Source organism: Eleutherodactylus coqui, chromosome 7 (assembly GCF_035609145.1).
Source record: "Eleutherodactylus coqui strain aEleCoq1 chromosome 7, aEleCoq1.hap1, whole genome shotgun sequence".
Lineage (NCBI taxonomy): Eukaryota > Metazoa > Chordata > Amphibia > Anura > Eleutherodactylidae > Eleutherodactylus > Eleutherodactylus coqui.
Window position 1 is genome coordinate 90,967,197 of NC_089843.1, and position 16,330 is coordinate 90,983,526.

Below are 16,330 nucleotides of genomic sequence, written 5' to 3' on the forward strand. Positions count from 1 at the left end.
TGGGGTATACAGAAGACAGCTGGACCACTTGTGTTCTTCATACCTCGGCTGTTCACGGAGTGCTCAGCTGGTATACAGCTGTGCGCTCCTTGCGGAGTATGAAGAACACAAGCTGGACCGCTGTGTTCTTCATACCCCGCCTGTCTTCAGGGAGCTGGATAAAGCTGAAAAATAGTATCAGCTGCATCCCGCTGTGAATTCCTGATAAGGCTGATTGTTCTATTTCAGCATGTTGAAAGACAACGATCAGCGACTGGTTAACGAAAACTGCACGATGTTCGTGCAGTTAGACCCAACGATTACCGCTCAAAAGACGGCTTTGAGCGAGAATCATTGTGTGTAAATCAGCCTTAACTTAAGGTCATTTAAATAAAGCATTTTTTGTATCCTGGAGTCTAGAAACCGGTAATAAAAGAGTGACAATAAATGGACACCACAGAGCTTCTTTTGAGACATTTAATAGTGCACTTGGCTATATTTTGATAAGACGTATGCATCAAGATATAAATCTATTTTCTAAGCTCTTTTATTTTTATATTTATCACATTTAGCATATTTAAAATTGAGGGAATGCATCCAGATACTGAAACAAAATATCCGAGGTATAAATACAAGTATACATTAAATAATTACGTATGCCATGCAGGTACTATCCAGAACAATACACATTACATGAAAGTGGTATGTACAGCGACACCTTACAGTCATGATGATTACAATGAATAGACGATGTAGATATATATATTGAATGGAATATGTGGAAACACTGATAATGAAAACATTATTATGACTGTTACATTAAACGGATTCTTCATTGCAAAGCATTTAACATAATACTGACAACGGTAACGAAAACAGTCTTTCATCACTTTCATTCCAAAAAGTTCTCCTTTCAGACAGCACACAATTAATTTACCTCTAAGAACTTCCGAGTTTCCTCCTCCTTACTCTAACAAATCTATTTAAAGAGACATCCTATATCTTTTGGGTGCCACAGGCTCATATCATTGCATGGCAATGACTTGACCCTTGATACCCACTGCATTAATCACCTACCTAAGAAGTCTTTACTGTATACGATTGTCATTGAAAGGGATCTCTACACTGGGCAGGGACCATGCTCTTATATATACACAAGCAGTATCCAGCTTTTACATGGAAGCTAAGGATCACCACCATTAAAGTAATTAAATAGTAATATAAATTACTCTGTTGCCTCAAGAGGCACCTTGTCTGTACGTAAAACGATCTTATAGATTATGAACATTAAAGCATATATGTTGCATCTCGTTGAGGTGTATATAAGGTCTATCTTTTCATAACATATAAGAGGATGTTTGTATAGTGTGAAGAGTGATTGACAATAACGGAGTGGAAGGCTCACATGGTTTTGCTGTAGGGTCTAATGGATGTTCTCCAGACGAGATTACTTGTACAATGACAGGTCAGCAAATCTGGGATAGGCAAGAATAGGTTGGTACGATTTGTTGACCATTTGAACTAAACCTGAGTTTAAAACCATTACAAACTATCAGTGTACCAGACACTTAATGACGCGTTGATGATGATGATGATGATGATGAAATTCACAAGGATAGCACTCATTCACACATCTTCACTGTGCAAATATCTGGTAGATAGAAGTATATAGATACCTATACAAAATAAAAGAATGAGTACCAATTATTCCAGTGGATGCACCAGTCCCCAAGAACCAGGATGATGATTTACATGAAAACATCATGAAGGAATGTGGCTTTGTTTTTTTATATTTCTACACGATGCATCTTTCCAATAAAGTATTTTTGCTTCTCAGAAGCCAATTCGGTTCATATGTAATAAAACATATTTGATGATAAAAGTTGAGAGTCTATAGGACGAGTATTTCCAGTCCAGGGCATTAAGCACCATATGGATGAAAAAGCAGCTTGAAATCTTACATATAACCAGTTCTAAACAACAACATACAAAAAGATCCAACAGGTGGGTTCCTAGTCTTCTTTTAACCCCAGCGATCCTAAGGATGAATGATTTCCTCCGAGTTGTGGGTGACGGTTCCTAGGTTTGTCACCTTGACTTTCCAATATTGCTTTCAGTTTGTGGATTGGTAAAAGAGTCTCGAATCCTTACAACTTCAGCTGCACACAATTGTCCGAAAACTTTACTGTACCATTCTGGCATGTGGCCCCTGAAACAGAAAGCAAATAGTAGATATTAGGCATCTATCTACAAATACACTATGTAGCATAGCATCACTTCCATAGTGACATAGTTTATAAGGCTAAAAAATAAGCCATCCTTCTATGCAGCTCAGATTATTATCGTGCAATGTTGATCGAAAGGCAAGCAAAAAAAACTCTATAAAGTAGAAGGCAATTTTTCTAAAAAAAAAAAATTTCTTTCTTGACCCCAAATTTGGCAATCAGAACAAATACCCAGATAAATAACCCTTCTGAAGTAATCTAGTGACTATAACGTCCGCTAAATATCCCTTTAAATAGGAAAAAGGCAGGGTGCAGTCAAACTTCAGTCCAAATTATGTAAGATATGCATAGCTATGCAGGGCTACGTGCTAGTACACATGATTCCTTATCAAGAATATAGTTTGATGTCTATTTCAGAAAATGTCAACTTCTTGGAAGCACAAGATGAAGAATAGTGGTGTGCTGATTACTGATAGATATCTCTAACCCTCCTGACGTTCCGTGCAAGATTGTACTTGCCGAATGAATGAATTACAGCTTTTAGATAGATCATGGATCAACAGAATTTGTCCTCTACATGTTTGGAATTACTAAAGCTGGTTGTAGACGTAAAGATTTGGCAATGATACCATTAGAATTCAGATTTTTTTTAAATTGGAAGTCTTGTTGGGAAGGGGATATAAATACATAAAATATATATCTTATACTATATGAAAGATGATGCATTTGCATTGCACCATTTGTATTTTACTCAGCCCATAATATACTAAACACTAAAGGTCCATTTACACAGGACGAATGTCGGGCATTGAGATAACACAGCGGCCGTTCATTTGTGAATGGCCGCTGTGTTATCTCAATGGAGAGGGGCGGGGGAGTGAGAGGAGAGAAATCTCCTGCAGTGTCCTGCCCCCTGCTGGCCGCTCCGTGAGTGAGCCAGGACCAGTAGCTCCCGTGCAGGAGCATGGGAGTGAGGAAACACAGGGACGAGTGTCGGGCATCGTTTGCCCGACATTCGTCCCATGTAAATGGACCTTTAGAATTGAAGCTTATCTACTAAACACCAATTACATTTTTAAAGCATAGGTGATAAGTGTTTGGCTCAATGGGACAAATTTTCATTTGTTGAAACTGAGATTATAATACTACAGATGTAACGATCATAAAGAAGGAAGTGCGAGAGGTTGTTAAGGATTAGAAAAGCATGGTTGTTTTCTTCCAGAAACAGCGCCAAATTTAGCTGTGGATTGTGTATGCTATTGCGGCTCAGCTTCACTGAAGTGAAGGGACTGAGCTGCAGTACCATACACAACCTGTGTCCAGGTGGAAGTGGTTTCTGGAAGAAAGTAGTCACGTTCTTCTAGTCATGGAAAACTCCTTTAATGATAATTGTTATAGCGAAGGCCATCTTAACTTGAATATCCAAAAAGTCACAGAGTAAAAGAAAGGTCAAAATAATCTTGTCTTATGAGATATTTGCCTACAATGCCATTTTCTTGCTCAAGGCAGTTGTTTTTTCATGTAGTTTTGGGCCCCCCATGCCCAAAACTATATAGAAGTAATATATTCACTGTGACGCCGGACTTCTGCTTTGGTGCTCCAGCACCATGGTGATTGACAGGTGATGTCACCAGGTCTTCTGGCCTGGTGATGTCCCGTAAACCTGTCATGTGGGCTTATAATGTAGGAGGTGGTAGGTTTATGGCAAATTATTGATGACGTCCCTATCAGGCCTTCCATTGGCTGCTGCAGTCAGGTGGATAAACAACCCATGTGTTAGGGCTGGTCAGGGCAGATGGACAGGGAATCCCTATGCCAGCCCTCTCCCGTGTTCCTACCTAATTGCCACCCTGGGCTAAGCCCCAGGGCGACAACTGGGTGACGGTTCCTGCGCTGCACATAGTGTCAGGGAACCCGGGAAGGAGGGACTGGGAAACAGACAGGTGGGAACCTGAATAGCAAACAGAACCTAAACAGCGACCAGAAAATAGTCAACCAGGCAGGCTCTGAACTGAAAACGCAGTACCGAGGTAAAACCAGAGGCGAAATCAGAGGCAAGCAGTAGTCAAAACACTAGAAGTCAGGTCAAAGATAGCGGGTGTCAGCTGAACCAAACACTGGCAATGAGAGTCTGGCTGACCAGGTTTATATGTGAAACTCCCCGCCCAGTAGGCGGGGAGAAGTCACATCACCACCAGGGGGAATTATGAAACCACCTCCCCACGGCGACGTGCACAGACCAGAGTGCCGCGCAGCCGACCAGCAGACAGGCGCGCCCGCACACGATGCGGGGCGCACCGCCGGCCGCCGCGACCAACCACCAGAGTGGGGGAACCCCGGACAGAGACGCCAGCCCGGGCCCCCACACCCCTGGTGGTAACCCCAATTCTAACACCATGTGGCTGCTGCAGCAAAAGTAAATAGAAGACCAGAGGACCGGAGCTGGCAGTGGGGAAGCAGCACGATGATGAGAGGTATTATTTTTATCTTTATATACACCTTGTTCCTCATAACAAAGTTATCAAATATCTATAGGATAGAGGATAAATAGCTGATTGCGTAGAAGGGTCCGATGCTGGGACTCCCACAAATTACGAGAATGGGGGTCCCAAAGGTCCTCGAATGGAATGGCAGTCGAGCATGTGCACCACCGCTCCATTAATTTTAATGACACTGCCAGAGGTAAGCTCAGTGCTTGAACTCAGCTATTTCTGACAGTCCCATTGAAATTTATGGAGTGGCAGTGCACATGCTTGACTACTGCTCCATTCTTTTGCAGAGCTTCAGGATCCTTGCTCTCGAAATTGGTAGGGGTCCTAATGGTCGTACCTCCACCAATCAGCTAATTATCCCCTATGCTGTGGATAACTTTGTTTTATGGGACTACCCCTTTAATGCAAGACACAGATTACCTCTTACCTCATATCTGCTCTGCACATGTAGGTAAGCTTGGATTTTCCTGTGCCAGAAGGCTCAATGAGGTATTTGGACAGAAGCACATTGACTCTCAAGCCAAGTAAAGGGGCTTGATCATGTTCCACAGATGTAGTCTGAAGAGCACAGGCTCCTTTCGGCAAATTAGTTCTCCAAGATCTATGGGAATTAAAGAATTGTAAGCGGCATACAAAAACAAACCTAATGACAGTAAATATTAAAATTTCATTACTATTCACCTTAAGACAACAAAGTCTCTGGCAGGATGTGGAGCCATGTTATTTTGGACATATTGATAAATATCAGTCTGTTCATCTAATGTCTCAATAACTTTGGAATCCAGAAGATCCTCGTCCCACATGTGTTGCTCTTTCAGTAGACGCTGAAGAACATTTTCTGGTTGGGCCGGGATCTCTATAGTGCTTTTCCATAGTCGAAGTGGAGGACCATCTGCAATCTGTGCAGCAAAGAAGCAGAAGTTAGATAACATGGATACAATCTACTGTGAAGAAAACTGTATAATTAATAGAGGGGTTACTTTAGTTTTCATTCTTCCCAGGAATTACTACAAATCTAAACAGGTCCCATTTAAGGTGGTCATACACATTAGCTAGCCTTGGGTCAAACATTCATTGGGCTGACCGTTACCTTGGCCGACACTCCCATACCATACAGATGCATGTTTGACTTGCACACGTATGGGCTGGCTGTTGAAATCTAACTCTCAAATCATTATCTCCTCTGACAGCTGCTGTCCGGAGATAGTCGGGAGACCCCTCCCACTGGGAGTTTCAGCTGATATACATTTAAGGCACCCCTACACAGGGCGATTATCACTTGAATAATTACTTGAAACAGCGATTTTTACAGCCACCGACAGGGCATGGAGCGAGAAATCGCTTGGAAGTCGCTAGTCATTTTGTTTCAGCTCATTGAAACAAAGCAACTAGTGAGCAACTTCTTGCTCACTGTAAACAGGAGTCATTCAATCTTTGATTGACTACCTGTTCAATGTGAATGGAGGTGGGCACCTGGAATCTGGGATCTCGGCATGCTCTGCCTCTAGTCACTTAACGACTATCACTCCTGTGTGAAAGCAAAGAAGTAGACTTTGATGACCTATTCTATTATGAACCTATGTTCTAAAAATACTCACTTTTTTGTAGGCGAGATCAGCCTGCTCAGACGTGGAGCAGCTGACCCAGCCTTTAAACTTGTCCTTGGCCTCTTTGAGTAGATTGTCAATACCCTCTTGAAGGTAGGACTGATAATCACAGGGGCCTTCAGCATTTCCATTAACCAGTTCCTCCAGGCACACTGGCCTCAAGTCGTGTTCCATATAAGAATTGCGACATTTATTCATTTCTTCTGGAATCTAGAAGGTAAACAATAAAATAAAGCCAAATCTGATAATCTGTTCTAACAAAAACTTAACTGTGGTGGATTTACTGCATTTAGGAAACAATTGGGCAGAAATGGCTAAATGGCTCACATCTTGTTATTATTGGCATAGAGAGCAGAGTGCTAAATTTGTATTATTACAGAAGAATGCAACTATTCTGTTAATCCAGAGTTTAAACCATTATGTAACAAGGATGGAAAAAATAGATTTACTATGCAAAAAAAAAAGGGGAAGGCATTAATTTGCAGCTTGCAGTTATGCAATGTCCTCTGTGTGACTGTAATATTTAATATAACCTGGCTCAAAGTACCTGGAAGAGTTTTTTGCATTCAGCAATCATATGTGCCAAGCCTTGGGTGGCAGCAAGGTTTTCATTCAGGTCCTTCTGATCAGGTTTTCCCAAACTTTGCTTTCTTTGCATTACCCTGAGAAATAAACACACAAGTGATAAGATTTCGCTATGGAAACGATTATTTATGACAAAAAGATTCAAAAACATTAAAGAACACTCTGGGCGAAAGTGCTATACAATGGTATGCCTAGGGCATGACCCTAGGTGGTGTGGTATGACAACAGCATTCAAAGAAGGCACAAGAAAGAATCCATGTGCCATGCACCACCTTCTCCAGCCCTGCACTAGGTATAACGCAATGCATCACTTTTGTCATGGGAGTTCCCTGCCCTACAAAAAGAGTGCAGAAGATAATAAACTATTGTAAATATGAGCCGTTACCTTGGGGAAGAGTTTTCTCTCTTTAATGTATTTAAGTGGAATAATGAAGGTGCTAAACAGACAGCCAGGTTGGTTGGTGTCATCTGATTTTCTTCCACAGCTGCAGCTACATCACTCAGGAAGTATAGCAGAGTCTGGAGAACCTCTCGGTTTTCGTCAGGCAGAAGCATAATGGCAGCTTTTATTGCTTGGAGACGCTGGTCCTTTGGAACATCTAAAAACATCATCCAAACATCCAATTAATGCATAGAAAGACAAAAACAGCTCTACACAATGCATTCACAAGGCTAATTAGTAAGCATATCTATTACAAGCAAGCCATAACAGACCATGGGCTACTGATTTTCCTGTGGGTGTCATTTCTATGTATCTTTTGTCAAGGACGACAGTCCAGGGGCGTAACTATAGGGGATGCAGAGGATGCGGTTGCACCCTGGCCCCAAAGCCATAAGGGCCCATAATGCCTCTCTTCTCTATATAGGGAGCCCAGTACTATGAATAAGGCATTTTAGTTGGGGGCCCTGTTACAGATTTTGCATTGGGGCCCAGAAGCTTCAAGTTACGCCTCTGGATAACACCAATGCTTTTCTGCAACTCCAGCTTCCACGAAACAGGTAAAGCCCAGATCCTAAATAGTCCATAGACTATAAGGTTTTTGGATCTTGATAGAATATTTTAGGGGAAGGAAGAATTGAATTTATTGGGTACCACTTAGGCAAGAGATACACAGTGACTTTTGGCTGCGACTGGGGTTGCATGACGGAAAATTGCTGTGGAGCCCTGTGGCCTCACACTCACATTGAGATTGATGGGGTTGCAGTGCAATTCACAAGTTGACTGCAGGTCGCAGGTTTCAAAAAAACACCAAGATTAGTTTTTTTGAGACCTGTGACTCGCATTATGACCTGGTTGACTTCAGTATGAATGCCAAGTTGCAGGGCTACACAACCTTTTTCTGTTGTGCAATCGCTGTCATGGTCAAAAGTTGCCATGTAGCCCTAGACTTTATCTAAAGGGAACCTGTTTCAGTTCCCTATAAACTAATATACTGAAAATGTAAAAAATGCCCAATATTGCTCAATGTGCTTTCTGTTTTTAGTGCTCGTTCACATCAACGCTGAGCAGCGCTGTCTTTTTCCATTGTTCAGTTCTGCTATAGGAGTCTAATAATGGCAAAAGTGGAAGTGCCAGACCAAACCATGCTGAATGGAACCATTGAATATAATGAGTTTCGTTTGGCACCATTATGCATTCCATCAATTTCACAGATAAAACGGCGCTGCATGCAGTGCTATTTCTTCCATTATGTAATAATGATAATGGAAATCAGCAACAGACATTCTGAATAGAGCTTCCATCACTGATGTGGTTAAGCCATTACCAATGTATATCAATAAGTCAAATAAATCAGAAATAGTATTCCTCCAACTTACACTGGTAGATCTGAAGAAATGTTTCTGAGAGCTTGTTGGTGAGAAGTGGCTCCGGCAGGTCCCTGAAATACTGTTTTAACATATCTGCCACATCATAAGCAGATTGTGCCTCATACATCAGGGGATCAGAACTGTTCTCACTTATCTCCCGTAACGCCAGAATCCTGGACTTGACTCCCGATTTTCTGAACAATCCCACCTTTACAAAAAAATATACCAGATTAAGTATCCAACTGATCACAATGCTGCCAACTGAATAATCCTCCAATGTTTCCCCCATAACAAACCTGATCCAGGCACTGACTGCGCAGATATCGCATAGCTTGCTGTATGTTCTGTGGCAGCGGTTGACCAGATCTTTGGACATTAACAGGTAAAGGAACGCCAAATACGATTTTGTCCCTGTAATCTGGAACTTTAACACGCTTCATAAACTTTGGCACAGCCCTGAAATGGAAACATAGAACATGAAACATTTAACAGAGTGAAGACTATGAAAAACACAGTAAAAAGCCGTGTACTCCTTTGTACTCTTTTTTTTTTTAATCAATTGGTTTTTGGAAATGAAGACCTTTTGGAATTAGTTTTCAATAAACATTTCTGATTGTTTGATTTATGTATTTCTATTGTTTTCCAAAGCACTACAGACTAGAGGAATGAAATCTTAGTAGATTCCGTCTGCAAATTCTGACAACTGCTTCCCTAGCCTGCTTCCCTGTTGTGAAGGTGCATTCACTGCCTTTCCACTGAGCTATTACAAAGGACCCTAGGCCAGTGCTGGGGGATGGTAAAGGAGACCAGGAGGACAGAGCAGAGTAAAATACTATTACACAGGACTGTATGGGTGAAATTTTTGCTCTTATTAGCAGTGAGAAGAAACAGGACCACCAGCTACTCAGAGGATGAGACAGACAGAGATAGTTGTGTAGTATTGAGTGGGTGTGGTTTTGCTACACAGCCACTAAAAAGGAGATGGGAGGATGAGCTGAACATGTCTGCATAAATAAAAGTAAACCATGAATGTAGGAGAGCCTGCATGCATGAAAAAGAAAACTCAATACAAAGAAACTAGATAAGTGCATCATTTTATCTGCAGGGAGCTGTCATGCACAAATGTTTCCATATTCTTTAATGGCGATTGATTGCGTGAATGCTGTAGTACCAGAAATGCCCAAGGACAAAACAAGAATGCTGCTGCTTTCCAAGAAGTTATACATTTACAAGATGACACATTCAGCTGGAAAAGCTTGGGAATACAAAGCCTTTACCATGCATTTATTTGGGGGTGTATATATAGGATTTCCAGGAAAGAAGTGTAGTCAGAAGACACGATTCTATTAGCACGGCTACACATATTAGAATAATGGGAGACAGAAGCCAAGAAGTAAGTCAATAAATCCTGTGGTGCAAGTCCCCTAATAATGTCACTTCTTCACCCCCCTCTTCATCAAGAGAAAATAGCCTTGTTAACAAAGGAGGTTTTGTACATCAACTTTTGCAATTAACAAAAGGCTCCAAGTTGGGTCTGCCACCCAGCAGCAGGCATAGCAGCAGGGATCTGGTGTAAAGCATTAGAGGATGTCAGCCAGAAACATCAGTTCTACAAATGAGTGCTTTATAAAAGAAAGGCAATTGAAAGCTACATGGCCCGTTTAAAAAGGGTTTAGCCGAAGAGTCACGTAAAACAATGCTCTAGAATTCCCTTTTATGCTCAAACAATATAAAATACATCTAACACTTGAGCACTCGGCCCACTCGCCGACCTTTCCTTACACACAAATTCCTCGGCACACAATGAACACTGGTCAGATTTTGTTACTTATGTTGCCGTGTTGGCTAATAGCAGAATTAATGAAATGAATAATCCCTTCTTTGTGCATTACAAATAAACTGAAAACATTACGAGTCATCATGAGAAATAACTTTTCTATCCGCCATGACTGTCCTCACATTTCTGGGAACTTAGATAATAGCCGCTCTGAATGGGAAGCACTTTGATGCTGCGGGTTACACATTTTTGTGGTGAAGAGGAAGAAGGGACAATGTTACTTATTTTATCTATGCCACAAGCAAACCTACGAGCCATTCCGGAGTCATCTGATAGTCCAACTAATCTCTGGCTACTATGTGCATGCAAGTTACAGCAAAGAGAACCATTACACCTATAGACAGGGTATAAAAAGGAATTGCCTTGGGCTACAGTAACGAGACATTCATGAATAGGGAGCTATAACATATGATAGACATGTTACATGGACTATTTGTTCCCATGCCTACCCCAGCCAATATTTACTTGGATACATCACAGAAGCTATATACTCACCAGCTGAATCCATGTTTGTTTGATGGGGTGTACTTCTCCAGAAGAGCAGTCAGTTTTAACAGTGAATATTTCTGCAGGAGGTTAATCTGAGTCACTGATTGACAATTGATTTGCAATGAAGCAGATCGTAAACTGGGACGATGAGAACTTTGAAAGCTGTGCCATCTGAACCGATGCCTGTGATATATAAAGTGATGATTAGGATATGAGTGATACTTTTAGGTATTTATAAGTAATTCAATGGCAAGCTCTGGCATACTCGTATGAATCAGACATTCTGGAGGTCTGACTTGCAATTTCCATTACAATGACTGCTCACCGGAGCCGCTGTCTATGCATGCAGTGAGTAAATGTGATTTATCAGATAACATTACACTACAACTGTAAAAAATTGCTATGTGGGCAGGTAAAGACTCGGCCAAGAGTTGCTATTTTTCGTAGTGAGTGACGATCTTGTGGTATTTCACAGTTTTCAAGAGTGCTATGTAACAATTGATAGCTGATATATTGTAATAAATTAAATAATGAATACAAATAACAGCAAATTGTAATCAAGATGGCAAATGAGTGGAGTAAGCATGGTTTCTAGAGATGAGCGAGTATACTCGCTAAAGGCAATTGCTCGAGCGAGCATTGCCTTTAGCGAGTATCTCCCCGCTCGAGACGGAAGGTTCAGGTGCTGGCGCGGGGGAGCGGTGAGTAGCGGCAGTCAGCAGGAGGGAGCGGGGGGGGGGGGGGGGGGGAGAGAGGGAGAGAGAGATCTCCCCTCCGTTCCGCCCCACTCTACCCCGCAGCAAACTGCCCGCTGCTGGCACCCGAACCTTCCGTCTCGAGCCGGGAGATACTCGCTAAAGGCAATGCTCGCTCGAGCAATTGCCTTTAGCGAGTAAACTCGCTCATCTCTAATGTTTTCACATCTGCGGTAAGGATTTCACTTTCCTGCTCTATTCGGGGAGCAGGAAAGTGGAATCCCCACGACCGAACCGTACTGGATGAACGGATGGACTCCATTGACTATAATGGGGTCCGCCCGCTTTCCACCCAGCTGCCTGGCTTTTGGATAGAAGAAAAAGTGCTGCATGCAGTGCTTTTTCTTTTGGTATTTTCAGCCAAATCTATGACGGAACCTCCAGCCGGAGATTCCAATGCAAATGAGAAACCGGCCTAAACTACATTATGTACAATGGTCTAATGAATAATAGTAACCTAGCAATGAGGAAAATAACAGTGGGAGGCTACAGTAGCTACATCCCAGCCAGATATTCAGTAGCTGCGCCCTGTGGCATTTTACGGACCTATGGTCCACTTGGTGGTAAGGCTTGAAGGGAAATGAGGTGATAGACTTTAGGCATCCAGTTAAAAACTGTATTGTAATATGAAACAAAACTGGATTAAAAACTCGGGTCAGATCCTCGTAAGTGGTCCAAGTATTGTGTTTTCTACTTTCTTTTTAATGTCTTTCTGAAGGGTATTTGAGCTGTCAACATTTGTCACCTGTGCTAATTTAAGATTGTTGGAGTTTGACCACTAGAATGTGGGACTCGAGTTCTCTGTGTCATCCCATCAGGATGTCTGCATTGTGTATGGAGCAAAGTCTACCTATGAATGCTACTGCTCCATAACATCCTATGGACCGTACTGAAACAGATGTATGATCATGTTGATAGGTGGTAAGTCTTTAGGGCCAGAATACCACTTTAAGCATCAGATAAATAACTGATTGGATCGTTCATTCTGGCATTGAAACGGCTGCTCTTCAGCAGCACATCCCCCCATGTAAACAGAAAAAAGTGCTGCCTAACGAATGCAAATTGTATGGAGACATATGATGATAGTAGCAATTGTTCATCCTCATATTTGCGATCATCTTGGCATATATAAACTATTAATGAGCCTATTGACATGCCATGTAAAAGGCCCCTTTAGGTGTTTCAATCAATTCTGAACGAAACATTTTCTCACGATTGTTCTCAAATTCCAAATCAACATTGAGGTTAGAAAGTAGTAGACTACGATTTCAGGGTTTGCACTACTTAACAGCACACACTACAACTAATTGTCTTCGTCTTGTGTCAACATTCTTCAGACAATGGAAACGCCTCCAAATATTTAAAGTAGTTGCATATGTACCTTAAAGCAACAATTACAATTTACAGTAACAACAAATCATTTACTGGCATTAATGAATAACAAAAAGACTCACCTGTTGGATCTGGTCAAGGATGCGCCTACACCAGAGTCTCTCCGTCCTTGGATAACTGTTGTCTCCTCACAATCATTCAAAGAGTTCCCGGTGCTGTCCAGGTCACTGAGGGCATTGCAGTCATTATCAATATCTAAGTGAATCTGTTTGGGAGAGGAAGGACACGGAGACACAGAGTCTAGAGCCGAATCTGAATCCCCCTCGTCATAAAATTTCTCTGTCCATTGATTTACAATTCTCTGCATTCCCTTGACATGGTACAATATGTCATCCAGTTCAGGGAAAATGTCCTCATGTTCCAGATCAGCCAAGTCACCATTACTGGAGTACAGAAATGTTCCGGGGACATTGTCATAAATGCTCAACCGGCTTCCTTCAGAACAACAAGAAGTACGTCTTCTACTACTAAAAGAACCTTTGCAGCTGTTGACGCTGCTGACACTGTTTTCCCTTGTGAAGCTGAGATGGTTATGTCCATGAAAACTCACATTTCTCCAGCTCACAGAACAGCTACTGTCTGTAGGGGACAAGTTACCATTTGAAAGTGCTTTTGGAAATGTTCCAGGCTTGTGGTCCTCAGGGATGAAAAACACAGCATCATCACCAAAATTCCTCTGGTTCTTATAGTTTTGTTCAAGAACATCACTAAAAGTTGACTGGTTGAATGGGTCAAACCCTTCTAAGTACATTCCCACTCTCTTGTGGCAAGCACTTAAACTACGTGTTCTTGTAACTGGGCTTGGCGTGCTCACGGCACTACTTGTTTCTGATTGACTACTACTACTGCTGGTTTGTGTGGAGTTTGAGATGCTCCTTTTGCGCACTTTGGGGGCATTAATATGGTTTCCATTCAAAGAGGTTATTTCCACACAGTTCAGCTGCTTTAGCTTATCATCATCTACCCCTTCTTGTAAGATAGGTTCACTGATTGTCAGGCCTGGTTTGGACTGAGATTTTTTTTTGCTGTGAGAAGTTTTGATCTTTAAACTCTCCATTCTTTTCAGAAGGCTCTTCGTTCTAGACCTTGAGTTCTTTTCATTTGCTTTGATGTTGAAGTTAAAATTGGAAAGTTCCTTAGGTGACGGAAGACTACCAAATGAGTCATCATTTGCAAAAAAGTTTCCAGATGAACAAACACTGGTGACAGAGTTGGTTCTAGTGGTGCCCGCCTCACTGGAAACGCGTGCTCTTTGACTGTCACTGCTGGTACTATGAATTGATGAAACTTCTTGGTGCTCACTCAGGTCTGTAAGGATGCTATCCTGGCTTATAGCATTTCCCAACTGATGATTGTCACCCAATGACGGTTTATGGCCTTGAAACACATCAAATTCTTCCAATCTCGACCATCTCTTACTGTCCCGCTGGAACGTCCATTTACCACTGATTGCACAAGGTTCATCTTCATCTGAATCTTCACTCTATGAATTGGAAAGGGATGGTTGTCATTAGACCATTCTTTGAGCAAATAGCATTGTATACTAAAATACTTAAAGGGGTTGTCCAGTTGTAAAATACTGATGGCTTATCCTCAGGATAGACTATAACTGGTAGATTGGCACGAGTTTATAACCCAGAAACCTGCCAATCATCTGTTTATAGGGATGGTGTGCTCATGCACAGAGCTGCAGAAAACAAACAGCTCCATTCACACTGCAGTGGCCAGGCTTGCTATTGTAGGACAAAATTCTCATTCATTTCAATGGGAACTTAGCATGTAAAGCCAAGCCTGGCCACTGCAGTGGGAAAAAAGTTGTCAGATTCCTGCAGAAATCAAATTTGTGCATTACTACATTGGCCCAGCAAACAGATGATCAGCAGGGGTTCCTGGCAAAAAAAAAAACCTTGCATATCACCTACGGATGGCCTATCCTGAGGATTGTCCATCAATAGTTTGCAAATGGACTGCCCCCTTTAAAAAGTCACAATAATATGCTATAATAAATTAAGAATACTATTGAAATAGACATGGTTATTAGTGGAGATATGAAAGTTGGACAACACAAAAGATGGCAATTGGCAACTTACTGCTCTCATTGAGCCTTCAAATCCGGCCATATTAGGCCATGTTCATATCTGCATCAGAGACTCAGATCGCACACATAACACTGGGCAAAGCAGCCCAGCATGTTCCTATTTCGTTCAATAAAATTCTGAAGCCCCACAAAGACAATAATAGTTAATGGGATCCGTCAGGTGCTGCTTGCGCCTGTCATGGGCCAGTTCCAGCACTGTAGTTATTTTTCTTGCTCAACTCCTATAACGGAGCTATATGCAAGAAATGAAAAGCATTGGTGTAAACCCAACTTTACGAAGCACAGAGCTTCGGTACAAATATGGATGGTTTCAGACGAATGTATTTTAATACATCTGTAATATGGATCCATATTATGGACGTCTTGCAGATGACATTATAACCATAGGTCATCAGTATTTGCCTCCATATTGTTTTTATTTTCTACTGGACAAATACTGATCCGTATTTGGCCAATCGAAAATAGCAATATGGAGATAGAAACGCAAAAAATAGGTCATGCTGTGCTTTTAAAAGACGACGACCATAAAAAATATGGCCATATGAATAGATGCATAAATTTACATTAGCTCTGTAATACAGTCTCTAAGGCCTCATGTCCACAGGCAAAAGAAGAATTAAAATCCGCAGCGGATTTTAACTCTTCTCCCGCACGCGGATCTGCACCCCATAGGAATGCATTGACTACTCGCGGGTAGATAAATACCTGCGGATGGTCAATAAAAGTGAATTTAAAAAAAATGGAGCATGAAAAAATCTGGACCATGCTCCATTTTCGTGCGGGTCTCCCGCGGGCTTCTATTGAAGCCTATGGAAGCCGTCCAAAGAATTAACTCACCCGCAGCGGACCGGGAAGGTCTTCTCTTCCTCACGGCCGGATCTTTCTTGCTTCGGCTCGGCGGATGTGCCCGGCGCATGCGCGGCACGTCGGCGACGTGCCGCCGGCGTGACGAGTTCATCTGCCAGCCGAAAAAGAAGATCCGGCCGTGAGGAAGAGAAGACCTTCCCAGCCCGCTGCGGGTGAGTTAATTCTTTTAAATTCCTATTTTCAGCGCCCATGTCC

General features: G+C 42.0%; 1 protein-coding gene across 2 annotated transcripts in view; it reads right to left on the bottom strand.

The window, feature by feature from the left end:
• Positions 1 to 442: 442 nt before the first annotated feature.
• The window catches only part of DLC1 (DLC1 Rho GTPase activating protein), a 163,927-nt gene continuing 148,039 nt past the window's right edge, over positions 443 to 16,330 (bottom strand). For both annotated transcript variants that reach the window (XM_066573376.1, XM_066573377.1), the window contains exons 5-14: positions 13,233 to 14,653; positions 11,030 to 11,206; positions 8,994 to 9,153; positions 8,707 to 8,905; positions 7,274 to 7,487; positions 6,851 to 6,965; positions 6,295 to 6,513; positions 5,378 to 5,595; positions 5,124 to 5,297; positions 443 to 2,188 (exon numbers count right to left, since the gene is read on the bottom strand). In XM_066573376.1, the coding sequence (XP_066429473.1) occupies positions 2,068 to 2,188; positions 5,124 to 5,297; positions 5,378 to 5,595; positions 6,295 to 6,513; positions 6,851 to 6,965; positions 7,274 to 7,487; positions 8,707 to 8,905; positions 8,994 to 9,153; positions 11,030 to 11,206; positions 13,233 to 14,653 (3,018 nt within the window). In that variant the 3' untranslated portion in view covers positions 443 to 2,067. The remainder of the gene's footprint in view (positions 2,189 to 5,123; positions 5,298 to 5,377; positions 5,596 to 6,294; positions 6,514 to 6,850; positions 6,966 to 7,273; positions 7,488 to 8,706; positions 8,906 to 8,993; positions 9,154 to 11,029; positions 11,207 to 13,232; positions 14,654 to 16,330) is intronic.